The sequence below is a fragment of the Pantherophis guttatus genome, chromosome 12 (assembly GCF_059756535.1).
Source record: "Pantherophis guttatus breed Tessera chromosome 12, ASM5975653v1, whole genome shotgun sequence".
Classification (NCBI taxonomy): Eukaryota; Metazoa; Chordata; class Lepidosauria; order Squamata; family Colubridae; genus Pantherophis; species Pantherophis guttatus.
Window position 1 is genome coordinate 15,085,981 of NC_142074.1, and position 27,788 is coordinate 15,113,768.

General features: G+C 43.6%; 1 protein-coding gene across 1 annotated transcript; it reads left to right on the forward strand.

The window, feature by feature from the left end:
* Positions 1-1,634: 1,634 nt before the first annotated feature.
* NOX1 (NADPH oxidase 1) lies at positions 1,635-25,920 on the forward strand. Its single transcript, XM_034416661.3, has 13 exons — positions 1,635-1,679; positions 8,023-8,118; positions 10,104-10,214; positions 11,635-11,719; positions 12,654-12,796; positions 13,805-13,986; positions 17,031-17,169; positions 18,967-19,059; positions 20,015-20,250; positions 20,756-20,918; positions 21,954-22,100; positions 23,191-23,315; positions 25,681-25,920. Exons 1-13 carry the CDS (start codon positions 1,635-1,637, stop codon positions 25,805-25,807), a joined length of 1,692 nt encoding a protein of 563 aa, XP_034272552.2. The 3' UTR covers positions 25,808-25,920.
* Positions 25,921-27,788: the final 1,868 nt, after the last annotated feature.

Below are 27,788 nucleotides of genomic sequence, written 5' to 3' on the forward strand. Positions count from 1 at the left end.
CTCGAGGGGGTGGGGTGGAGGGGGCATGGCCAGGATGGATGTGGCCCCATGGTGGGTTGCTACCAGTTCACAATGGTTTGTACGAACTGGTAGCGGCAGCGGTGGGAGGCTCCGCCCACCCACCCAGACATCATGAAAAACAGTCTGTGCATACACAGAACCGCCACACGCTCGCAAAGCAAGGGTGCACACCCATTGCTCCCAATAGCGAACTGGTAGCGCCGGGATTTGAAACCCACTACTGGTGTGGCCAGCTCGATGTCACTCATGTTCGGGGCGCCTGTGGTGGCCCAAGTGCTCTGCCAGTGAAAACAGGCTCCCGAGCTCCGTTTCCGACTGCGACAACCTCCTGCCAGTGACAACGGAGCCCGTGAGGGCTGTGCGCGGCTCTCCCAAGCTCCGTTTTCGCTGGCAAAGGTACCCCTGACTAGTCCTTCACTGTTTTCCGGGCAGTCCTGTGGGCCAGATCTAAGCACCTTGCGGGCCTTGAGTTTGACACCCCTGAAGTAGAAGGTGATCCAATGACGGGGCCACGTAAGGATTTAGAAGCTTCCGAGAAGAGAGTAGAATTGCTGGTAAAAGAGCAGCCCTGATGAAATAAAAATGAAAGTTAACGGATAAGATGAATGATGAATGATTAATGATGGATAAGAGACTGTACACTTAAATATGTTTATGAGAAATAAAAATTTAAAAAAAATTATGCCAAAAAGAATTGCTGGTGAAAACTTACAGATGCAATTGGTAGAAGGAAGTGCCAATGGGGAGAGGGGAAGGAAACAGCACAATGTCCCTTAATTGGATATCCTGCAGGTGTATTGATCAGTTCCCAGACTTGGCCAGTCAACACAGCTGTGGCTGAATATTTTGGAAACTTGATCCAGGTACCTGGACGGCATCCAGTCGAGAATAGCTGAAATAAAAAGCCATTCTGATTACCTCGCTACTTAAGATATGAAATGGGTTCGCTCGACTAAACCTAAACCAAAATTGGTTAGTTATGAAATAAAGGGAGACTAGTATAGATCTATTTCAAGCTTTTTAGCTTTCATCAGCTAGCCATACCCTTACTCGGATTCAAACTTGGGCTTCCTGCATGTTAGGCAGTTGAATTAACCTTCTGAGTCACAAGTTCTCCTCCCTTCATCAGTTTGAGCCAGGGGAAAGATTAATATATAAAAAGCAAATATATATATTTGCAAGAGATAAAAAAAAAAAACCGGGATGAAAATGCCATGAAGACAGAGAAAATACGTCCTTGCTCTGCAAACACAGAAGGCAGATGAAGTTTAATCACCGATAACTTTAGACCGTGCTTGTGCTATTCTAATCAATGTTGTTGTTTTTTTCAAAATGGGGTGGGATTTTTTTTTATTGCTATTATTATAAGTGTGTAAGAGACAAAAGACATTATTTCCTTTTCTTAACCCTGCAGGGAAAAACCCAAGCCAACCTCCTAGATTGGGCTGGACTTAAGATGCTACGTTTCCTCCCAAGACTAAATCAATAAAGACAGAAACCCAGTTAAGGCATAACTAAGAAGCAGGGAGGACCAGCAGGAACAAGAAAACCTGCTTCCAGTTCAAACTCAGACAAGAACTGGGCAAAAGCAACTGGTCTGTTGAGAGTCCAGGATGGGGAACTGGGCCGTCAACCACTGGTTTTCAGCCCTGGTGATCGTAAGTTCCGCTTTATTATTATCTGGGACTGGATGGAAAGATAAAGGACAGAAGGAAGGGCCAATACCTACTTCACGGGGCTCCATTTAATGTACGGCAAATGAATTATCTGCAAGAGGCCCCTGGTTCAACCTTAGTTAAAAAGAACGGTACCAGTTTCACCGGTTTGGTAAACATGGGATGGAGTAGCAAAGACCATTGTCTGAAGTTCTACTCAAGCTGCACCAGGGTGAACAAGCGTTGATGGTGAAGAGGTTTTCTTTTCTTTTCTTTTCTTTTCTTTTCTTTTCTTTTCTTTTCTTTTCTTTTCTTTTCTTTTCTTTTCTTTTCTTTTCTTTTCTTTTCTTTTCTTTTCTTTTCCTTTCCTTTCCTTTTCTCTTTCCTTTCCTTTCCTTTCCTTTCCTCTTTTCTTTTCTTTTCTTTTCTTTTCTTCTCTTTTCTTTTCATTATTCTCTGTATCTATAGATCTCTAGATACAGATACATAGGTAGATCTGTATCTAGGATGTCATCATGTGCTGGCCAATTTGACTTAAACATTTTTTAGGGTGGTTTTTTTTTTTTTTTTGGTTGGGTAACTTAGGGTTGCCAGGTCTGCTTCCAAAAAATAGCAAACAAGCGGGGGGGGGGGGGTTGGGGGGGGTGTTAAGTAGTAAAAAAAAAAAATTACAATTAAATTATATATTTTCTTACAAACATTTTAACCCGTATTAAAATAATCACTTCAAAACTTTACTTAAAATTCAAAACATCAAATATATTATAATAATATGTAAAATATTAAATTGCATTTTAATTTCATCATAAAGCTTTTGAATAAAAAAAATGTCAACTATTTTGTGGGAAAAAAAATAGTGAATATAATGTGAAAAAAGCGAACTGTCCGCTCAAATAGTGGACACCTGGCAACATTAGCAAACTTTTCTTAGTGCATTTACAGAGTACTAAGACTATATGTCATGTTTATATCTTTATCTCTATCTCTATCATCTATCTATCTATCATCTATCTATCTATCTATCTATCTATCTATCTATCTATCTATCTATCTATCTATCTATCCATCCATCCATCCATCCATCCATCCATCCATCCATCCATCCATCCATGTCTTTTATTTCTGTTTGGAAGCTGCCAGAAAATCATACTGTTGATGATTGGCACCTCAAGGCTGATAAATAACCTGTCGGCCTTCTCCATTGTGATTTTGTCTAATGAAAGTCACCTCACAGTCTGAAGCTACCATCACCCCCCACCCTCACCCCCCTACACAACCCCAGCTATCTCTAATGCCCCCTCCCTCTCCCTCAGCTCCAGTGTGGCAGCACTGAAGCTCCAAGATGGCTTCCGCCAGGCCAGCTTCAGGGTTGACAGCTGAATAATGAGAGCCATTTTGGCATGGGAGTTGAAGTGGTCTTGGTTAGAAACCGGGAGAAAGTGACTTCAAGCCGTTCTTTCGGCAGGAAACTTCACTTGTGGCTTTGGGCTGCTCTGTCCTTCTTAGTCCACCCTACCTCACAGGGTTGCTGTTAAAGAGAAAATAGGAGGTGGGAGCATCAGTATGTATGTACACTGCCTTGAATTGGGTTGCCACGGAGATAAACAGGCTGTGGTTACAAACTCCTGCAGTTCATTCCTGTAAGATTCAGAGGATTAGCAAGATCAACAATTGAAGGCTACATGTGCCAAGAAGAGAAGCTGACTCGAGAAATAGTGGGGGATATTTTTAAAACTGAGACTTAAGCATGTGGTATCCTCTGATACACCACATTCTTCCATCACCTCCTTTTTCTTTCTTTTAACCTTTTTGTCAGTCTGGTCTATCGGCCAATCCTAAATTGCATGAACAGAGGGATACAATCAGTAGTGGGTTTCAATTTTGTTTGCTACCTGGTTTTGCTGGCTGGTGCGTGCGTGCACACACGCACAACGCTTCTGCACATGCGCGGAGATGTCTGGGCGGGTGGGCAGAACCTCCCACCACCGCTGTTACCAGTTTGCCTGACCCGGGGTGAACCGGTAGCAACCCACCACTGGATACAATCAAGGTCAAGTGAGGTATTCTATAAAGCCTTAGTAAGACCACGCCTAGAATACTGCATCCAGTTTTGGTCACCACACTATAAAAAAGAAGTTGAGACTCTAGAAAGAGTGCAGAGAAGAGCAACCAGGATGATTAGGGGACTGGAGACTAAAACATACGATGAACGGTTGCAGGAACTGGGCATGGCTAGTCTGGTGAAGAGAAGGACCAGGGGAGACATGATAGCAGTCTTCCAATATTTGAGGGGCTGCCCCAGAGAGGAGGGGGTCAAGCTATTTTCCAAAGCACCTGAAGGCCAGACAAGGAATAATGGATGGAAACTGACCAAGGAGAGATTCAACCTGGAAATAAGGAGACATTTTCTGACAATGAGAGCAATCAATCAATGAAACAGAAGTTGCCTTCAGAAGTTGTGGGAGCTTCATCACTGGAAGCTTTCAAGAGGAGTCTGGACCTCCATCTGTCAGAAATGATGTAGGGTCTCCTGCTTGAGCATGGGGTTGGACTAGATAACCTACAAGGTTCCTTCCAACTTTGTTAATCTGTAAACTGTGCTGAAGCCTCTTTGTGTCAGCCAGCTAAACTTCTGCTTCCTAACTCTTTGTTGAAATGTGGGTGGGATGAAATAACTAAGTTCTATGTGCCTTCGAAGCATGGTGTGAATAAAACCAATAATGGTATCAATGTCCTACTTATTTTCATGAAGAGAATGAGGGAATTCGTCAACCGTGAAGGATATGGTACAAATTGGAGCCAACGTTTCAAGTCAAGAAATATAACAAGAGGCCCATAGAGATTCTCAGTCATCTAGGTCATGGTTGTCCTAGGTGCTTTTCCAGTTGTCAAAGGTGCTTTTCCAGTTGTCTCCTGAAAAAAACACCTTTGGGACAACCATGACCTGGATGACTGAGAATCTCTACAGACTTTTAGCTATACAATTTGGGATGAACACCCTTTGAATGGTGTGGGAGTAGGGATGGATTTCCAGAGGAAAAATTGCAGACTACAGGAACCATTTGCACTACTCAGGTGACCCCGAGGACACAGATAAACCTCTAAGTGCTTCAAGGACCCTCTAAAAAGATGCAAACGACCAGCTGTCTGCAAGGAATATAAATCCTTCCATTCCCCAGCATCCTGTCAGAGCTGAAGAAGTTTCTTGGATGAGAAGGGAAAAATCTTCAAAAGAAAAAACAAGAAAGTCCAGTTGTCTCCTGAAAAAGCACCTTTCGGATAGAGTGAGAGGCAAACTACTACCTAGGCAATACAGGTGTATAGGGAGAATGGACAAGAGGTTAAGTGCAGATGGACTGCTGAATCTAGTCCTGATGTGTTTGTTCTCCTATGTTGAGCCATGCGTTCATGAAGTGGTTGTTTTGTTTCCCCAATGTACAGATCTGCCCATGGCTCACTGCATTGAGAATCTCCATAGACATAGCAATAAGGATGCCTAGTTTCACCTCACAGGATGTGTTTATTTGACCTATCAAATTTCAAAGTTGGCGCCTCTATTTTACTCTAGTTCTCAGGTACAGAGTTAATATATAGCTCTGGGTGTGTAAAAATTGGGTCTTGTAAACAACAGCCCATCATTCAGAGAAATACCTACATATCTACAGACCCCTCACACCTAGACATAAGCTGTTTCAACTTCTTCCCTCAAGATGTTGAAGGCACTGCACACCAGAACAACTAGACACAAGGACAGTTTTTCCCCGAATGCCATCTTTCTGCTAAGCATCTAATTCCCATAACACTGTCAAACTACCTAGTAGGGCTGTAGTACTATTATCCTTCTCATCTTTCCTATTACCTATTTCCGTAACTTTGTTGCTTGTATATTATGATCTATATTAATTGTTTTATTTAGTATCCTAATATGATTTACAATATGTTGATTGTTTATTTAGTATTCTATGACTATCACAAAGTGTTGTATCTTATGATTTATGATGAATATATTTTTATGATGATTATGATCATGATTTATCACTTGTTGCTCGTATGTACACTGAGAGTCTATGCACCGGAGAGAAATTCCTTGTCTATCCTATCGCACTTGGCCAAAAAGGAATCTGTTCTGTTCTATTTTCTATTCTGTTCTGTTCTGTTCTGTTCTACTCTACTCTACTCTACTCTACTCTACTCTACTCTACTCTACTCTACTCTACTCTACTCTATTCTGTAGCAAATTGCTGCAACTGTGACATAAGGATGGTGTGATTTGTTGTTAGTACAGTAGGATTAAATGCAGTTAGTCTTATTCTTTCCTTTTTAGTAGCAATGTATTTTTCCACTGCTCATTTCCTCATATTTTGCACTTCAGGAATATATTTGGCAAAGGGTTGTCATCAAAGAGATTTTTCAAAAACACATTTCCTCTTCTTTTTAAAGTTATGAATTTCTGTTCATGTTAGACTACATGGGCTGGATGAGGAAATGAGTTAATGGTTTATGGAAGGATTTGAAAGTTTGCCTAGAGAGATTCAGGACCATTCCGTTAATGATTTTAACGAAATTTGCATTCGTTCTTGCGAGCAGCTAAGCAATTTATATAAGGAAAAGAAGGTTTTGCAGAAAAGGTTTTGCTTCCTCCTCAGATGATCTAATTAGGGAAAGAAGATGTAGAAGGGGAAAAAAAATCTTGCAGAATTTTGTCTTTCTGGTCTCTCCATTCTGATTAAGTATTATCTGTATTTTGTCCGTGGCTAGAGGATTTTATTTTATTACTGACAGATTAAAACACAAGTTCTAGGAGTTTACAGCATAAAAAAACATGAAAACCAATAAATGCACACAGCGATCAGAGAAAACCCCCCAATACGTGTTATTTTGAAAGACGGGAAAACCTTATAGGAACTGTTTGTTGAAAGAAAAGACTGAATTGATGATTTATGTATTTGGGAACTAAAAAGGATTAAAAGAAAGGAAAGAGTAAAATGACAACGACTTAATAAAAAGAAAGGCGGAAATCCTTCCTTCCTCCCTTCCTCCCTCCCTCCCTTCCTTCCTCCCTCCCTCCCTTCCTTCTCTCCCTCCCTTCTATGCTATTCTTTCCTTCCTTCCTTCCTTCCTTCCTTCCTTCCTTCCTTCCTTCCTTCCTTCCTTCCTCCCTCCCTTCCTTCTCTCCCTCCCTCCCTTCTCATTAAGACCCTTCCTTCCTTCTCTCCCTCCCTCCCTTCTCTCCCTCCCTCCCTTCTCATTAAGACCCTTCCTTCCTTCCTTCCTCCCTCCCTTGCTCCCTCCCTCCCTTCTCTCCCTCCTTCCCTTCTCATTAAGACCCTTCCTTCCTTCCTCCCTCCCTCCCTTGCTCCCTCCCTCCCCCCACTCTCCCTCCCTTCCTTCCTTCTCTCCCTCCCTTCTATGCTATTCCTTCCTTCCTTCCTTCCTTCCTTCCTCCCTCCCTCCCTCCCTTCTCTCCCTCCCTCTCTTCTCATTAAGACCCTTCCTTCCTTCTCTACCTCCCTCCCTTCTCTCCCTCCCTCCCTTCTCATTAAGACCCTTCCTTCCTTCTCTCCTTCTCTCCCTCCCTTTCTCCCTCCTTTCCTCCCTCCCTTCTCATTGACCCTCCCTTCCTTCCTCCCTCCCTCCCTTGCTCCCTCAATCCCCCACTCTCCCTCCCTCTCCCTTCTCTCCCTCCCTTCTATGCTATTCCTTCCTTCCTTCCTTCCTTCCTTCCTTCCTTCCTTCCTTCCTTCCTTCCTTCCTCCCTCCCTCCCTCCCTCCCTTCTCATTAAGACCCTTCCTTCCTTCTCTCCCTCCCTTCCTTCTCTCCCTCCCTCCCTTCTCATTAAGACCCTTCCTCCCTCTCTCCCTCCATTCTCATTAAGACCCATCCTTCCTCCCTTCCTCCCACCCTCCTTTCTTCCCACATCCTTATTTTTCCTTCAATTTCTATGCTTGTATTCTGTTCAAAAATAAATAAATAAAATGTAAAAATGCACGCAAAACTGCCATATGTTGCCACACAACAATGGGCAAAAAATGTTGACCATCTGTTACCCTAAAATATTTGTAGATCTCTTGCATGAAATGTGACCTGAAGCCTTATGTCTACTTCCTAAACAATGCTAACATTTGTTTAGCTCAGTTGTGACTTATCCGAATTCAGGCAAGAAAACAATTCATGATTGGTGTATGGTCATGCACACTGATGTTTTTTTTCCCCCCTTCAAATAATGCTGAATATATAGATTATCTCATTTCAAAATGTTCCTGAATGTAATTGTCTTTCTTGTCAATGAATGGCTAATATTGTAAAACTGAAAACATGAAATGATTTTTCCCCTTTCTTCCTTAGGCTGCTTGGATAGCATTGAATATATACCTTTTTGTGACATATTTCCTGATATTTGATAGAAGTGAACAGTACTATTACACCAGGCAAATTCTTGGGGTGAGCATCATTTTGGCATCTCATAAGCTTTTGATCTCCCTGCTGAAGGGATGAAAATGTTTTAACCTAACTGGGGAAAAAATATTTTATACTTCTTAATAGGATTAAATTGTACCTATATTTGCGTCTATGTATACAGGGTACTCCTTGATTTAAGACCACAATTGAGTTCAAAATTCCCATTGCTAAGCAAGACAGTTGCTGAGTGAGTTTTGTCACATTTTATGACCCAGTCATAAAATGTAGGAAGTTGAAGTTGTACGACTCAGTTGTAAAATGTAGATGTTGTAGTTGGATTAACCAGGTTTAATTCTTTAGTTTTGGCTTGTCCCTCAACTTCTTTGTCCTGGCCTTATCAATTCCCCCCCCCCCAAGAATTATTGTTGCATTCCATTGAAAGTCCTTATGCATTCCCCAAGACAGTAGTGGGTTGCCCTTGGTTCAGACCAGTTTGCAAGAACCGGTAGTAAAACTGGCGGGAAGCCCTGCCTACTGCCCTGGATGTCATCATTGGCGATCTGTGCATATGCAGAAGCTTCTGCACATACACAAATGCAAGGCGCACGTGTGAGCGAAGCGAGCATGCGCATGCGATCCCGTTGCAAACCAGTAGTAAAGGTAAGTAGAATCCACCCCTGCCTCAAGATATATATCGGTTATGGAAAATGTATAGGAAGGGGGAGTTGATATGATGGGCTACAGCAGGGGTATCAAACTCAATTTCATTGAGGGTGGCATCAGGGTTGTGTTTGACCTCGAGGGGGCTGGGGGTGGGCGTGGCTGGGTTGGGCATGGCCAGCTCGACATCACTTTGGCTGCAACAGCCTCCTGTAGCCCTCTGCCAGTGAAAACGGAGCTCGGGGGGCCCATGCGGGGCTTGCCCGGGCTCCGTTTTCAGCCGCGATGGCAGGGGTGGGTTCTACTTACCTTTGCTACCAGTTCGCAACAGGAACCTACTGCGAATGCACAGATCGCCGATGACAACATCCGGGGCAGTGGACGGGGCCTCCTGCCGGTTTTACTGCCGGTTCTTGCGAACCGGTTCGAACCCTGCCCAACAGCCTCCTGCAGTCCCCTGCCAGCGAAAATGGAGCTTGTGGGCCACGCACAGCCTTCCTGATCTCCGTTTTTGATGGCAGACTGAGGCACCGCAGGCCGGTCCTTCGCTGTTTCCAGGGCGGCCTGTGGGCCGGATGTAAGTACCCTCCTGGGCTATAGCAGCCTAGCAGGTTTCCCAGGAAGAAAGGGACACATTCCAAAGAGGAAGGCGAGACAAGAGGCAACACAGCGTAGAACTGGATCAGAATCAGAGACTCCCTAGAATTTCCCAGGGTAATTAGTTAGGGTAACAGTAGTAAAGGTTTTGTCAGGCAAGATTCTGTCTATGCCAGGGGTCTGCAACATTAAACACTCAAAGAGCCATTTGGACCCATTTCCCACAGAAAAGAAAACATCGGGAGCCACAAAACCTGGGTGGGCGTGGCCAACTCGATGTCACTCACTTCCACCAGTCACATGACCTACCCAGCCGGTCATTAGGGCAGAGAACTAGTTGTTAAAAAACACTGGGAACCACAAAACCCTTTTGACGTATCTCTCTCTCCCCTCCCTCCCCCACCTCTCTCCCGCTCTCTCTGTATCTCTCTGTCTCTGCCCTGGCCACATCTCCATCCACCACCGTCGCCCTTACCTTCTCAGGCCAGATGCGGAGTGCCTGGGAGGGGAGGGCAATGGGTGGGGCCAGCCAGGGGTGAGATCACCCGACAGGGAGCCGGAGCAGAGGGTCCAAAGAGCCACATGTGGCTCTGGAGCTGCAGGTTGCTGACCCCTGGTCTATGCAAATAATAAAAGTAAACATTGGCTGCTTTGTTTTAACTGTGTGACCTTCTTGAGCTAGACCTGATAATATTCGCACTTTAGGAGAAGCTGTAATATGGAATATAAAATGATGCCCAAATGGTTTTATCTTCTCTTTGCCTTTCTAGTCTGCTCTGGCTTGGGCTCGGGCTTCAGCCAAGTGTCTGAACTTCAATAGTATGTTGATCTTGTTGCCCATTTGCCGGAATCTCCTCTCCTTCCTGAGAGGCACCAGTCGGGTAAGCAAAAGGCTGACCTGGTAGTATGGTGTACTTAGTCCTGGAGGTTGGGTGGGCACCAGAGGTGGGTTTCAGCAGATTCTGACCAGTTCTGGAGAACCGGTACTGGAAATTTTGAGCAGTTCGGAGAACCGGTAGTAAAAATTCTGACTGGCCCCACCCCCATCTATTCTCTGCCTCCCGAGTCCCAGCTGATCGGGAGGAAATGGGGATTTTACAGTATCCTTCCCCTGGAGTGGGGTGGGAATGGAGATTTTATAGTATCCTTTCCCTGTCATGCCCACCAAGCCATGCCATGCCACGCCCACCAAACCACACCCACAGAACCGGTAGTAAAAAATTTTGAAACCCACCACTGGTGGGCATCCAGAATCCAGCTAGTTGCTAAAAGATCTCTTGTGGAAAATTGTAAGGGGTATAATAATTTATGTCTGGATCCTGTTTCAGAAAGGTGGAATGTCTCCATTTCCAGATTAAATGATAAGGAAATAAATGAGAGGGGAGGAAATGTCTAGAACCATGGACAGCTCTGCAGATGGTTTCTTGGCCTCCATTCCAAAGGCATTGAGATTTGTTCTTTGGGATCTTGGGAACTACAGTTTAGCAAAATTTGAAGGGCCATAGAGAGCCTACCGTATTTTTTTAAGTATAAGATGCACCAGACTATAAGATGCACCTACCTTTTTTGGTGAGGAAAACAAGAAAAAAAAAATCTGCCTCTGCCTCCCAGCAATTTTGCCTCGTTGCAGCAAACAGCAAACAGCCTGCTTTACTTTCATTTTCGTTTTCAGCATAGCTTGATTAGCCCAAGGGGGGAAAAAAAAATCTGCTCCAGCAATTTACCTCCTTGCAGCAAGCAGCAGAGGCCCCCACAAAACAGCTGAGAGCAAAACAGCTGAGAATCGGGAGGCCGATCCAATCAACTTGTGCTAATTAGGCTGTGCTGAAGCTGAAATGAGCTGTTTCTTCTTACTGCTTGCTACAAGGAGGTAACTGCTGGGAGGCAGAGGCCAAAGGGTGGGGGCCAGTGGGTGGGCGGAGCTACATTCGATGTATAAGACGCAGCTAAATTTTCACCCCCTTTTAGGGGAGAATAAGGTGTGTCTTATACTCCGAAAAATACAGTAGTTCCTGGGATAAAACTCATTTAGAAGTGGTTATTACCAGGAGACAACCTGGAACCTGGGGACTGTATGAAGTCCTCCGATTCCTTTTCCCCCTCTCCTTCCTATCGGAAGCTAGAAAAGCTTTCCAACGCAATATGTGCCTCAAAACAGAGCAACAAAGATAGAGGTCCAACTTATGACCAGGAATGCTGGCTAAATGGGGTTGGCCCTGATCCAGCAGGCCTATCCTCATGTTTTATTCTCCTACAATTGAACGGTTTGGTTGTTCCTGACTTTTTGCTTTATCAATTCAGTGTTGCAGATGCACCATGAGACGGCAGCTGGATCATAACCTGACTTTCCATAAACTGGTGGCTTACATGATTGCTCTTCATACAGGTAAATGGAAACATCTGGGAAAGTCTAACAAGAATTCTGTGGAAAAGGAATGAACTGCAATATTATGATGCTGTATGATGTGGGTAGGCGTGGCTTGGTGGTCATGTGACCGTGTGGGCATGGCCAACTCAACATCACTCACATCACTGGGTGCTTCGCCTTAGTTGTTACAATGTGACAAGGGTTAACCAGAGAGGCAGTTTCTGTAAGCAGGGCAATAAAGACTAGACTAGAAACACCACCAGAATGTTTCCTTCCTGCCTTCCTTACAGGATTAGTCCTGTAAAGTGGAAAAAAACCAAAATAAGATTTCTTCCAACAACCGGTTCTCTGAATTGCTTAGAAAGTTAACAACCGGTTCTCCCAAATAGGTGCAAACTGGCTGAATCCCATCACTGCTCAAAACTCAGTGTGACTCATGTCGTTTCTGTCAGGTTTTGATGCTATCTCAAAATAAATGAACTTCCAAACTGCCAATCTTTAAGGAAATTTTCTCTTTATTCGAGCACAACAACCTGATCCTGACTCTTCGCGGTCAATACTGACCTTTGCCCCCCAATCCCTCCCTTTCCGATCCCCAATTCTCTGCTTCTCATTGGCTATCTTCCAAGTCACTCTCCTGATTCCTTTTTCGTCAGTTCACAGGAATGTTTCCCCCCTCCTCATCTCCGAGGAGACCGAATCTTCAAAGGGATTTAGCAGGCAAAAGTTCAGGCTTCATCCTCCCTTTTCTATGTCAGTGCTGAGACGCTGACAGTTTCCTTTTCAGAACTAACAGGACTTGAACGTTTTCACTAATGCCCTTTCAAGTCTTAGTTCAAATTATTCTACATTAGGATTAAGATGTATGGGGTATTAAGAGGTCCACCGTCTGGGTTGTGGTTTTTTTTTTGTTTTCAATTCAATAAATAGTTTGCTTTGTGCTCTCTTCAAGCAATTCACATCATTGCTCATTTCTTCAACGTTGAGTGGTACATCGATGCTCAGCAGAAAACAGATGAGAGCTTGCCTTCCATCCTGTCCCACCTTCATAAGACGGATGGTTTGTGGTTAAATCCTATCCAGTCCAACTCTACAGTAAGTGCATCGCCAAATCAATAATTTACTTCTGAAAATAAAATTACTTGAGAGCCCTTGGCTAAATCTGATAGTAACAGGAACAATCTGATTTTATCTGTAACATTGGTTCATGGAATTTAGGAGGATTATCTCTGCTTTTTTAAACCTGGATACAAAACATGAGATTTGCTTGACACCAATCCTTTCTTGGCACTCTGTTTTTCCCGCCATGTCTTTTGCTGGGTTACACTGAGTCGATACACTAATTGTCTTTTACTTTAAAGGATCAATGTCTTAAATATGTGCATTGAACGGCATTTTTTTTTAAAAAGAAGATGCCATTTTAAAACCTTGTTTTAAATTTTTGGTGAGCTGCCTTGGGTATGTTTTTAAAAAAATGGACACGGTCTGTTTCAGCGATGGTTTTTTTTAAGCATGTTTGATTTTTGATGGTCCTGTTACAATTTTGTCATACGGGCCAGGTTTCCTAAATGTTATGGGGTTGAAATTCTCCAGGTTGGAAGGATCCTAGGATTTAAACAACCTAGGATTGTTTAAATACAACCGAGCAGAGGTGGGTTTCAGCAGGTTGTGACCAGTTCTGGAGAACCGGTAGCAGAAATTTTGAGTACGTAGGAGAACCAGTAGTAAAAATTCTGACTGGCCCCGCCCACATCTATTCTTTGCTTCCCAAGTCCCAGCTGATAAGGGAGGAAATCGGAATTTTGCAGTAACCTTCCCCTGGAGTGTGGTGGGAATCAAGGGTGGGTTCTACTTACCTTTACTACCGGTTTGCAATGGGGCCATGCGCAGAAGCGTTCTAATGATGTCAGGGTCGGTGGGCGGAGCCTCCCACCGATTTTACTACCGGTTCTATAGAACCGGTATGAACAGTATCCTTTCCCTGCCACGCCCACCAAGCCACGCCCACAGAACCGGTAGTAAAATTTTTTGAAACCCACCACTGCAGCCCAGGGACATGATCTACTATGTCTTTGTGTGACTTCACCTTGCTTGCTCTTGCAGATTCCTTTATATGTAGCATTCATCACCATTCCAGGCCTGACGGGTGTGATCATCACTTTGGCACTTATTCTCATGATCACTTCTTCCATGGAACAGATCCGCAGGAGCTATTTTGAAGTCTTCTGGTACACCCACCATCTCTTCGTCATCTATTTTGCTGGCCTCGTCATCCATGGCATCGCGTAAGACACCCTTTATTGTCATTTTTTTCCTGTGGGCACTCTGGCACACATTAAAAATGAAAATCTGTTGCTTGCTCTCAAATTGTACACATACTGTACATAACACACCAGTTGTGGGTTCCTCCCGGTTCGGCCCAGTTCTGCTGATATGACGTCACTGAACCGGTTCTCTTTGTTCAGGTGGTTGAGTCCCCCCCCGCGTTATTCTTACCTTTTATTTGGCCCCGCCCCCAATCTATTCGCTGCCTCCCAAATCCCAGCTGATCGGCTAGAAGGAAAAAAAAACTGTTTAACCTCTTACCTCGGGGCTTCAAAGGGCTGCCCTACAGCTGATCAGTGTTAAAAGGCAGTGTGGTGGTAGACCAGTGCGCTCCAAAAACAAATGAGTAGACTGATGCCTCCAAAAACAAATGAGTAGATGGATGCCTCCAAAAACAAATGAGTAGACGGGTGCCTCCAAAAACAAATGAGCAGACCGGAACGCTCCAAGAACAAATGGGTAGACCGGCACAGCTCTGCAAGCAGTTAAAATCCTGGTAGACCAGTACCTCTGGTAAATCCTAAAGAATTGTCACATGACCATCAAACCACCCCACAAAATAAGCCACGCCCACAGAACACAGTAAATTTTTTTAGAACCCACCCCTGTAACACACTTATAGATAAAACCGGTGGAAGGCTCCGCCCACTAACCCTGACATCATAAAAACTCTTCTGCACATGCATAGAAGCTTCTGTGTTTGCACGTGGCCCCGTTGCAAACTGGTAGTAAAGGTAAGTAGAACCCACCCCTGCTATAGATACGCAGTATTCATACATATGTATATACCGTACCTACAACCTAACATATAAATATAGATAAATATTAAATGGGTGAGAAGACTGATTAGGGTTTTTTCCCCCCTTTATCTTGTTTTATAATTATGCAATATTTTTATAAAGTAATAATTTTAAAATTGTTATAAAAGCATGCTAGTGTTTGGATCCTGTGGCATTTATACAGTGTTGACCGGAGATCATTAACATTCTGATGTTTAGATAAAGCTTTAAAAACAAAAAAAGGTTATATTAATATGAACCATGGTTCCTAAAATTTTAATGTTTTTTTTTTTTAAGTTTTTTTATTATTTTAAAACATAAACAAAAAACACATCTGTTCAAAACAAAGCTCTTGATCCGGTCAAAAATTCATACAAATCACTAACAAATCTTAATTTTCAATTAATACAACTTAATATTTTACTCAGTTATTTCCCTCAAATCTATTACTTAACTATGCCATTATCCCCAAAAACCTGTTACTTAAATCTTAAATCTTAACCAATTATCATTCCCTTTCTCTCTTTCATTTGCTGAGATGGATAAATTTTTAAAGTATAAATCATACAATTATTATAAACATTCATAAAATATTAAATTCCAACATAATCATTTTATTCTTACTAATGAGTTTATTATATCTGGAGTTAAAGGTGGCAATTAATAAACAGGTGCAAAATACACACGGTTTTTCAGCGAGTGCAGATATTCGCGTTTTGAAGGCTGTGTTTGGTTAAGCTATCGATACTTGCGTGTGACACATAATTCGGAACAACAAATGCAATAGTTTCATTGCAATCCTAGCAGCCAATGTAAATATTCCTCCCACCCCTAGAGCAATGAGTGAAGGATTGTGCGATTTTGGAAACTTCTGGAAATCTAGCATCTCTTAGGGAAAAAAAAACCAGAACGAGAAGGAGGGGTGCGTCAAGCACAAATAATCAGACCATACGATAAGTAGCAATTCAGAAGATTTAGCGCTCAAGCCTATAGACCGAAATCTAGTCAACTAAAGTTCAGTACAAAAACCTTTTTCTCTTGCTTGGGTGAGGGTGTGTGTTGGAGTAGATGACCTACAAGCAGGGGTGGGCTCCTGGGGATTTGTAGGGGTTTGGGAGACCCTCTAGCTAAGGTTCTGTGCAGTTCGGAGAACCTCTAAATCCCACTCTTGGCTGGCCCCGCCCATCCAGCCCCGCCCTTCCCAGGAGTCCCCACATGGCCCGTTTTGGATGCAGATAAGTGCAGGGCACGTGCGGAGGCTCAGGGAGGGTGAAAAACGGACCTACCGGAAGTTCGGGAAGGCCAGAAATGGGCCCGTTTCCAGCCTCCAGAGGGCCTCCGGAGCCTGGGGAGGCTGTTTTCGCCCTCCCAGATGCTCGAGGAAAGCCTCCAGAACCCAGGGAGATCAAAAACTCCTGTGGTGCAGGAGGCTGCCTAGGCCATGCCCACCATGGCCATGCCCACCATGGCCATGCCCACCCAGCAACCGGGCAGAGAACTCCTTGCTAAAATTTTTGAAGCCCACTCCTGCCTACAAGGTCCCTTCCAACTCTGTTAATCTGTAAATAATATTAATTGGCACCAGATAAGGGTCCATGGAATTCAAGAAGGGTTGAACTTAGACTGTTTGTGGGAATGTAATCAGAGGTGGGTTTCAGCAGGTTCTGACCAGTTCTGGAGAACCGGTAGCGGAAATTTTGAGTAGTTCGGAGAACCGGTACTAAAAATTCTGACTGGCCCCGCCTCCATCTATTCTCTGCCTCCCAAGTCCCAGCTGATCGGGAGGAAATGGGGATTTTGCAGTAACCTTCCCCTGCCACACCCACCAAGCCATGCCACGCCCACCAAGCCACACCCACAGAACCGGTAGTAAAAAAATTTGAAACCCACCACTGAATGTAATGATTCTACGCCAGGGGTGTCAAACTTGCATCGTCATGCCGTCATCACATGACATATCGGGACTTTTTTCTTCTTCACTGAACCGGATGAGGGCGGGGACAGCACGTCTGGTCTGTGGGCCGCGACTTTGTCACCCCTGTCCTAGGCTGATGACTCGTTTAACTCCGCCCTCCAGCTCTGCCTTCTCTTCTCCTACAGGGTGAGGGTGAGGACGAGGCATTGTCATAGCAAGCCACTTTCTCCCACTACTTAGCCACTGAATCCTTTTGGAATTTTCTCCTGGGAAAGGCAACAATTCAGAGGGTGCCCTTTTGTGTTCACAGAGGTCTTGTTCGTGGGCAAACAGCTGAAAGTCTGACGAAGAATAACCCCAAGCAGTGTGCGCATCACCCTACCCAGTGGGGCCGAAACAGCAGCCATCACTATTGTGAAGTGCCTGAGTTTGGAAGTATTCCGGCTGAGGTGAGAACATCATTGGTGATAGTCTGTGCTGTGATGGAAGGTAATGAGGAGGTAGATTCCCAGCAGAGAGGGGTGCATTCCAGAGGAATATAAGAGGCAACTCAGCTAAGATATTTTGTGTGAGAGAAAGAGGATGAAGACAGCCCTTCCCTAATAGTTCCTAGAATACCGTATTTTTCAGACTATAAGACGCACTGGAGTATAAGACGTATCAAGATTTCAAAGAGGAAAAGAAGAAAAAAAAATAGTTTTTGCTCTCCCCAGCCCCCAGGAACACTCTGCAGGCCTCCCAAACCCTCTGCGCATCCCATTTTTGCAAAAATCAGGCCTGTTTTTGGCAAAAACGGGATGCGCGGGGTGGGGTTTCGGGAGGCCAAAAATGGCTGTATTCGGTGTAGAAGACGCACCAACATTTCCACCCTCTTTTAGGGGGGAAAAGTGCATCTTATATCCCCTGAAAAGTACGGAATATTGTAGATGCAGATATTAGAGTGTTTAGTCTGGCAAGATTCTGTCTACGGGTGTGAAACAATGAAAACCTCAACTTGGAAGAATCACAATATGTCATTTTTGATTTTGGGCCTGACTGCAGTACCTGAGAAGGATTCAGGAGATAGTTTCATACGCAGCCACCTTATCTTGGAGGAGAACTTCCCTCTCTCTGGTTCATCTGATAGCCATTAGCAAAAAATGGAAAAGCTCTCCACTCTAATGTAGTGAAAGAGAAATGAGTCGTAAAATGGGAGTGATTCAACTGTGAAGATTCTTGTAATTCTAGCCCTATCCTATTAAAGAAGACCCGGTGAGAATTTTGCTTTGGATTGGTTGAGTCAGTTGCCAAAGCTTGGCATCAACCCAATGCGTAGTTGATGTTAACTGAAATTTCATTCACCCAGCCCCACCCAAAAGCTGAACTTCCTGTTATACTAAATGTAGCTACCACGTGATTGGGGCTTGATGACTTATAAAGTTATGGTTTGTGGCGTGGTATATTGGGGAAAAAACCCAGGCAATTATGGTAAAAAGCAAGCTGTGGTTTAACATAATGTATGAATTCAGCATAAGGAACTACACTAATTCTGGGGATAAAAATTATCTCCAATTATCTGCAATTAGTGCAAGTTCGAATCTCACCAGGCTCAAGATTGACTCAGCCTTCCGTCCTTTTGAGGTAGGTAAATTGAGGACCCGGATTGTGGGGGCAATAAGCTGACTTTGTATAGAACTGTCAGAGGTAATTAGCCCCGTTACCTTTCTGGGGTAATTGCCTGGATCGTGGCACTTTCCTTGTGTATACTTTGGATAAAATAAAACCGGAATACATCTTCTAATTAAACTCATATTTATTGTAAAAGAAATAAAACATCTAACTATCTAAAATAATTAAAGTGTTACATCTTTGCAAAGTTCCTACCGGCTACTTCTCAGCAGCCGGACTTCTCTGGCAATAGAACAAAGAAAAGTGTGAAGTAGAAAGAAAGGAATGCGGATATACGTAGTTAGCTTTCTGATAAGAAATTTTGGCAAGCTACGGAAAGTCTGACAGTCCAGAAATAATGAGCTCAGCTGGTAAATACAAAAACGCAGTGACAAGAACAACACCACTTGGGGGGGGGCAGGTATATACAAAAAAAGTATGCAGGCGATTGCTATAATGCATTGTAAGCCGCCCTGAGTCTACGAAGAAGGGCGGCATATATATTGGACTAATAAATAAATAAAAAGGAGCAGGAGAAAGTCCTGCTTTCCTGCAGGACGGTCTTCCTTATTGTACTTTACTTGGTTCTTTCTTTTAAGTCCTGGAAGTGGGTGCTGGCACCTATTATTCTCTATGCATTTGAGCGAGCCCTGAGGATTTGGCGTTCCTGCCAGAAAGTCGTTATTACAAAGGTAGGTGTTGGGTCTGTCTCCAAATCTACTACTGACCCCTGCTATTGCTGATCCCTGGCCTAGGCAATAGATCCTGCCTACCTCTAGCAAGTTCACTTTCCTTAACTCTTTACGTCCGATGTGTTGGCGTTGAACTGAGGCTGGGCAGATCCAGGTTTAAACTCAGCCATGGGATATCACTGCGTGAACTATGGGAGAACTATTCTGTTCCCAGGCCAATCTCCATCTTTTATTTGACCAAAAGAGAAAGGTGGAGGAGGCAGGCTTGTGTTTCAGCATCAGAGATGTTCTGACTTAGGCTTCCCCAAACCACGAAGCAGACTCCTCGTCCCGACAAAAAAAACCCTTTTATTTAATTTACTGTGAATTCCTCTCCAGCAAAGTCTTTCCTCTCCCACAGTCTTTCAAGATAGTTCACAATGACCGATCTTTATCAGGCTTGGAGTGTGGCCAGGCCAATATCTTTCAGACGCCGCAATACTTGGCAAGAATGCAGGAATGAATTAATTGTCTCCTGCAAACTCCACTCCCCTTTCGCTCCTCTTTTATTCCCTACAGGAGGGACCCCTTACTCCCAAGTCGACCCTTGTTCTTTAGCTGTTCCCTTTGTCTGGAAACTCTGCGCATGCGCACACTGGGAAGAGGCTCCAGCTGTTCGTCTGCCTCACTGATGCCTGACTCCGAAGGCAGCTGATAACTGGCATACGGCCCTGGCCCCATCTCTGCCTTTGACGCAGAGCCCTCATCAGAGCCTTCCCCAGACTCCAGGACTGGCCCATGTTCCTCCCCAACCTCCTCACTGTCCGAATCTGCTGCCAGCTCCGCTGACCGCTGGTGGGCCACAACAGGTCTACTCAGTGTGGGGAGAAGATACTGTAAATGGGGAGTGGGAATTCACCGCATCCCCATTGGGACAAGGCATTGGGTTTTCTCACTTTGGAAATCTTGTCTCCAGGTCATCATGCATCCCTCCAGAGTCCTGGAAATTCAGATGTACAAGGCAGGTTTCAGCATGGAAATTGGACAGTACGTGTTCCTCAACTGCCCCACCATCTCCTATCTAGAGTGGCATCCATTCACTCTCACCTCCGCCCCAGAGGAAAACTTCTTCTCGGTCCACATTCGGGTGGCAGGAGATTGGACGGAGACCTTGATTGACACCTTGCAGCAGCCAAACTCACCGATGCCCAGGTGAGCGGAGATGGCGACATGAGTAGCTGTGATTGGTTGGCCTCACTTGAATTTCTTGAATAAATCCTATTTGGATAAACTTGAAAACGTATAAGCTTTTCACAGTTAATATTTTTGGCCAAAAACATAAAAATGTATCTGAAAAGTCCCAGGGTCCAAGTCCAGTTTGTGGAACTAAGCTCTTCTGGATGTTTTATGGCACGGATGACATCAGCTTGGCTTTTTATAATCTATCATCTTCTTTTAATTGACCCCATAATCTCTTGCGGGGTGGAATCTGGGCAACTGAATGGTGCTGAGTGTTTACTGGCCAAATGCCCTTCCTGTCGCCAATGTGGAGTTATATTCAGCAGATATATTCTCATCGTGCCCAGAGAGAGAAATATCTGCCTCTACCTAGGATTGAACTCACAACCTCCTGATTGCAAGAGCTCCACCTCTAGACCACTGCACCACTCAGCTATGAGAGCAGAAAAAGCAAAACACTGTTTGCTCATTTTTTCAGGATGATGGTGGATGGTCCTTTTGGCACAGCCAGTGAGGATGTCTTCCAGTATGAGGTGGCCATGCTGGTGGGAGCTGGGATTGGGGTGACTCCTTTTGCTTCAGTACTGAAATCTATCTGGTACAAGTTCCAACATGGTGACCAGGAACTTCAAACCAGAAAGGTAAGCTCAGTTGGCTTCTCCTCGACCTATTTACAAGTAGCCTCTAAGGTACAGCAATAAAAGAGTTCTTGACTTTATAATGTCTTGCAGGCTTAAGTCAGAATCAGCATACCATGTTTCTCCAGAAAGATGAAAACAGAGTTAGACATTGGGCTCTTCTAGACCAGAATTGTCCACTGTCAAAAGTTCTCCAAGATCAAGAATTTGTCCACCTTTACTTGCATGGAGATTAAATGTGGAATCTACAACATTTATTGATTTATTTATTAAATTTATATGTCACCCATCGCACTACTAATCTGACTCTGAAAGGCTTACAAAATGATAAAAAAGTTAAATAGAAAAGCATAGCTAAATGTCTATGACTGATTCTCAATCATCCAGCTCATAGTTGTCCCAAAGATGGGGGTTTTTTTTCAAGAAGCAACTGGACTTTCTGTTTTTCTTTGAAGATGTTTCACTTCTCATCTAAGAAGCTTCTTCAGCTCAGAGCTGAAGAAGCTGAAGAAGCTTCTTAGATGAGAAGCGAAACGTCTTCAAAGAAAAACAAGAACGTTCAGTTGCCTCTTGAAAAAGCACCTTTGGGACAAATAGAAAAGCAAGCGACATCAATGACATAAAGACTAAAAGACTTCCTGCAAACATCTTCTCTATTACTCAACCAAGATTGCCTTCCATCTAACTTTTACAATTTAGTAGCACTGGTTCGTCCAACCTGCTTATGGATTTCAATTAAACACTTATTGGGTTATGTGCTTTCTGCATGCCAAAGTGGAGGAGTATCCATTGAGTTTCTTTGAGGTTTAGTGTGCTGTGAAAACTGAGTTGGTTTGGGGTTTGACGGTCCGCATAAAAATGGGAAATCGATGCTGTAAGCAGGGCAAACATGTTGTGTCACCCAAAAGTTATTGTACTTCTCTCTGATCTCAACATCTTTCAACTTTGTTCTTGGCATTCTGATTCGGCGGGTGCAAACTGGCATTTTAAAGCACATTGCCGTCTTCTTCTTTTTTTCTTTCTTGTGTGGGCTGCAAGATTTACTTCTACTGGATTTGCCGAGAAACGGGATCGTTTGCCTGGTTCAAACACCTCCTTTCCTCCTTGGAACAAGAGATGGAGGGATCTGGCAGAGCAGATTTCCTAAGCTATCATCTCTACCTCACTGGCTGGAACAGAAGCATGGTGAGTTGGAGGGCTAATCTGTGTGTGAGACCTGTCTTATCCTGGAGCTTCCTGATTTATCGCTTGGCACTTTTAAAGAAGTCATTTCACAGTCTTCGGTCCGAGCTAGAAACCCAGAACAAAAAGGGCATTGTTCAAAGTTAGTTTGTTCAGTTGCTTTACCAAATAGGTCAGGGGTTGTTTTCACAGCTCAAAGTCTTATAAAACCATCTTAAAGATGAAATAAAGTTGGAGGTGAAAAGGCACATATTTGACTTCTAAAAGGAATCAAGCCAAGATTTCTGAGAAAGGGACTTCACCTATGGGGCTTTACCACTGAGAAGGCCTATCCTCCAACGGTCTCTGGGTTCACCTTTGAAGGAACTTCCAAGATTTCTTGGAAATAACCTTCAGGAAGGGGTGGTATATTAATAAAAGACAGTAATCCTTGACTTACAACCACAAGGACCAGTATTTTCATTGCTAAGCATGATAGTTAAGTAAGCCGTGTCCGACTTTTCAACCTTATTCGCCATAGTTGTTACATGAATGCAGGTTCCTCCATTGACTTCGCTGGCTATAAAGTCAGCCATTTTCTTTTACAAGTCAGGATTTGTAGCTTATTGAACAAAAGAGAGCTGGTTGTTTATTTAGCAAACCACAAGGAAGCAAATTAAAATAGTTTATGTTTGGGTAAAACCTGCTGCTTGGTTGGTTTGACCTAAAACTGTTTGTATGAAGAGGTTCATCATTAGGTTATACCAAGAATGGTGGAGAACACCGGGGTGCTATTCAGCAGGTTCTGACAGGTTCTGGAGAACCGGCAAATACCACCTCTGGCTGGCCCCAGAGTGGGGTGGGAATGGAGATTTTGCAATATCCTTCCCCTGGAGTGGGGTGGAAATGGAGATTTTGCAGTATCTTTCCCTGGCCATGCCCACCAAGCCACGCCCTCAGAACCGGTAGTAAAAAAAAATTGAATTCCACCACTGGAGAACACCCTGTGCCATTCCAAGAACCGGAAGATGTGTTTTAACACAACAGTTGAGGAGATTGTTGGGAGTTGCTGCGAAATTTTGACTTTGGCTGCCTTTCTTTGTTGGGAAACTAGGTTGGCCATGCAGCTCTCCATTTTCAGAAGTCCACCGACATGGTGACAGGCCTGAGGCAAAAAACCTCTTTCGGAAGACCCGTGTGGAATAATAAATTTTCAGCAGTGGCGGCCGCACACCCCAAGTAAGAGTTGTTGTTGTTGTTAGTTGCGAAGTCGTGTCCGACCCATCGCGACCCCATGGACAATGTTCCTCCAGGCCTTCCTGTCCTCTACCATCCTCTGGAGTCCATTGAAGCTCACGCCGACTGCTTCAGTGACTCCATCCAGCCACCTCCTTCTCTGCCGTCCCCTTCTTCTTTTGCCCTCAATCGTTCCCAGCATTAGGCTCTTCTCCAGGGAGTCCTTCCTTCTCATTAAGTAGTCAAAGTATTTGAGTTTCATCTTCAGGATCTGGCCTTCTAAAGAGACGTCAGGGTTGATCTGCTCTAGGACTGACCGATTGGATCGCCTTGCAGTCCAAGAGACTTGCAGGAGTCTTCTCCATCACCAGAGTTCAAAGGCCTCCATTCTTTGGCGCTCAGCCTTTCTTATGGTCCAACTTTCACAGCCATACATTGCAACTGGGAAAACCATAGCCTTGACTATACACACTTTTGTTGGCAGGGTGATGTCTCTGCTTTTTAGTATGCTGTCTAGATTTAATTAAAAAAATTGTCTAGATTTGGCAAATCTAGATAGCAAATCCAGATAAGAGAGCGCCTTTCAACCAGGTTAAGCTCTCTTATTCTCATCTAACCCTGTAGCAGTTCTTCCAAACAGCAACGACTTTCCCCCCCCCCAGGATTTCTGGAAGAAACAAAACTCCCCCCCATCATTGGCTACCTGAATTTTTGAAAAACTGGAAATGCAGTTCTGATGTCTGGGATTGAATGCCCAGATGCTCTTATCGCTGAGCTATGGTCTCTTCTCTGGAACATTGTGGAACAGGGAATCAGTACCCTGGACAGCTCCATATTAAACCTTTTCATAATTGAATCAAACATTTTTATTTATTTATTTATTTATATGCCGCCCTTCTCCGGAGACTCAGGGCGGCTTACAATGTGTTAAGCAATAGCCTTCATACTTTTGTATATTTATACAAAGTCAGCTTATTGCCCCCACAAACTGGGTCCTCATTTCACCTACCTTAGAAAGGATGGGTCAACCTTGAGCCTTGGAGAGATTCGAACCAGCAGTAAATTGCAGGCAGCTGTGTTAATAACAGGGTGCGTAGATCACTGTACCATCAAGGCTCTTTTTTATTTTTTATTTATTTATCTAGTTAATCTTTTATTTACATTTACAAATTTACTTTAAAGAATGCAGTTTCAGTTCCGGATACATTTGCCCCATAAGCTAACATTTTAGAAGTCTCTCTTTTATGATAAACAGGAAATGTATATAATAATTGCCATCTGTAGTTTTTATAGGTAACTAGCTGATAACCCGGTGTTGCCCGGGTATTTATTTATCCCAACCCTATATTAGACAGAGAGGCTGTGTATTACCAGAGGAATCCCCCTTGTGGAGTACTGTAAAGCCATTACCATGGCAACTCCAGTGCTGTACGGTAGAAGCCATTTTAAGGCACAACAGGCTCCATCGTAACAGAACTTGAATCCAAAATGCACACTATCACTATCAAAAGTACTGTGATTTAACATTGTAGATATAATTCATTCCTTTCATTTTCATTTCAGCGACCCAGGCATTCCAGAGTTATGCTGGAACATACCCACACACACACACACACACATACAGCCATTTATATATATATATATAGAGAGAGAGAGAGAAGATTGTATTATCTATGCTTTCTTGAACAAGCTAGAGCCAGTCCTGAAAAATCGTGGCTTGTTTTTCTAGTCTAGTTTAATTCCTAGTCTTTCCTTTGTTTTATCTTGTTGTTCTGGGTCTTGTACATTAGATGGACACAAAAGTAGGCTAGCAAAAAGACGGGGTCATAAACCAACTTATTGTTGATGTCTGCACATTACACCAAGCCATAGCTGTTAATTTGTAAATAAACAGGAAAAAGAATTCATTGACCTAAAGAAACCATGGATGATTCATTCACCCAATTTGCCCGTCATCTCAAGCCAAACCCAACCCAACCCAACCCAACCCCATTGTTAAGTTCACCAGCCAATGTTTTAATCTCTTCAACTAACCAAAGGGTGCCATTCTGTTCCTGTCCCTTAATAAAAGAATTATGAAGGTTGACTCAGCCTTCCATCCTTTCTAAGGTAGGTAAATTGAGGACCCAGTTGTGGGGGCAATAAGCTGACTTTGTATAAATATACAAAAGAATGAAGGCTATTGCTTAGCGCATGGTAAGCCGCCCTGTCTCCGGAGAAGGGCGGCATATAAATCAAATTTAAAAAAAAAATAAAAATGTCAAACCTGCCAAGATATGCAAATCCCACTTAATGTTGCTTCCAAAGCCCAGCAGTTTCCAAGAATGTTTATTCCAACTGATTTATGTTATTTTTATCCTTATCTTAGGTCTGTTGTGGGTGTGTTCTTGTGTGGACCAGAGCAGCTGGCCAAAACTCTGAGAAAGTGCTGCAGTCAGCACTCTAGTCTGGATCCCAGAAATGTCCAGTTTTATTTCAACAAAGAGAACTTTTGAAACACCAGGACTCAAGTCAAAAGGGGAAAACTGTTAAAACGCCTTGCTGAACTAAATAAGGACTGTCAGACCAGAGTTTGCAACTTTTAACAAGCAATGGACACACCTTTCATGTTTGCATATTGCCAGGATAATGTTTTTCTATTTATTTTTTTAAAAAGGTTGAATAGACAAAATGTAAACTTAAAAAAAAATAAAAATGCCAGGAGCCAATAAGCACTAATAAATTGACACATTGCATTGCCATCTGACTGAATCGATAAAAGCCAGTTTCTCTCTCGTTCAGTGAATTGTGATGTCAGGATCAACTTGTAATATATATTTTTTTAAAAATGGCTTTCTGGCAAAAAGTACAAGCTTTTTTGTATTGATGACGGGCAATTTGGGGAAACAAACAAAAAAAATTGTTCAAATATCCGAGCCTGAGAAATGCTGTCCTTCCCAAAGCTGCAGTTAAAAAGAATTGGCACATTCAAACATTTGATTCTTGTTTCATCCGCAAACGCCCATCTCGTTATTCGGACCGCTTTGTGCTAAAATCTATGCTGATGTCACATCTTCAGAGCTATAATCAACTCAATCTTCTATTCAGCCAGGGAGTCAACAATTTCCCAGATGTTGCCCTTATTTTTTTTTATTTTTGCAAGGGCTGCAAATCATATTCGAGCAATCACGTTGCTCGGGAGTGCTCCGAATTGATTCCTCTTGTGGTGGGAAATTGCAAGGGCGCGACATGACGGGTGCATAAAGAAGCAATCTTGATCAGGAATGATTCCAAGGCTAATGTTAAGGGGCTGTAATGTATTCTGAGCAGGCTTTGAACGGTGCAGGGTCAGGGAAAGGCTTCTCTGTAATGGTCCCGTCCCCTGTATTAGAATGCTACATCAGCTGAGCTATCATCCGATTTGCTTACTGGTGGTTTAACGGCTGCTGGTTTGTGTGAACGGCCAATTCTGATTCCTTCAGTAAATCAGGGTGATGAAACTGTGCCGCAAAATAGCCTTGGACTACGTCGAACACCTAGATTTCAGCAACTCTCTTCCATCAGGAGCCACGGTGGCACAGTGGTTAGAATGTAGTACTGCAGGCTGACTGTCTGTTGCCAGCAGTTTGGCAGTTCAAATCTCACCGGCTGAAGTGTTGAACTCAGCCTTCCATCCTTCCGAGGTGGGTAAAATGAGGACCCAGATTGTTTTGGGGGCAAGATGCTGACTCTGTAAACTGCTTAGAGAGAGGGCTGTAAAGAACTGTGAAGCGGTATATAAGTCTAAGTGCTATTGCTATTTTTCTTCCTTCCTTCCTTCCGCTTAGAATGCAGGCTGACTCTGCTCATTGCCAGCAGTTCGATCCTGACAGGTTCAAAGTTGACTCAGCCTTCCATCCTTCCGAAGTGGGTAAAATGAGGACACAGATTGTTTTGGGGGCAAGATGCTGACTCTGTAAACCGCTTAAAGAGAAGTCTAAGTGCTACTGCTATCTTTCTTTCTTTTTCTTTCTTCCTTTCTTTCTCTCTCTCGCTTCCTTCCTTCCCTTCCTTCCACTTAGAATGCAGTATTGAAGGCTGACTCTGCTCATTGACAGCAGTTCGATCCTGACCGGTTCAAGGCTGACTTAGCCTTCCATCCTTCCGAGGTGGGTAAAATGAGGACCCAGATTGTTTTGGGGGCAAGATGCTGACTCTGTAAACCGCTTAGAGAGAGGGCTGTAAAGAACTGTGAAGCAGTATATAAGTCTAAGTGGTACTGCTATCTTTCTTTCTTTTTCTTTCTTCTTTCTTTTTCTTTCTTTCTCTCTCTCTCTCTCTCTCTGTCTCTCTCCCCCTTCCTTCCTTCCTTCCACTTAGAATGCAGTATTGCAGGCTGACTCTGCTCATTGCCAGCAGTTCGATCCTGACAGGTTCAAGGTTGACTCAGCCTTCCATCCTTCCGAGGTGGGTAAAATGAGGACCCAGATTGTTTTGGGGGCAAGATACTGACTCTGT

Coding starts and splice junctions, on each gene's coding strand:
- NOX1 (XM_034416661.3), top strand. CDS start 1,635: ATGGGGAACTGGGCCGTCAACCACTGGTTTTCAGCCCTGGTGATC. Junction 17,170..18,966: donor TTGGAAGTATTCCGGCTGAG/GTGAGAACATCA, acceptor CTTTCTTTTAAG/TCCTGGAAGTGGGTGCTGGC. Junction 23,316..25,680: donor GTGGCGGCCGCACACCCCAA/GTAAGAGTTGTT, acceptor TCCTTATCTTAG/GTCTGTTGTGGGTGTGTTCT.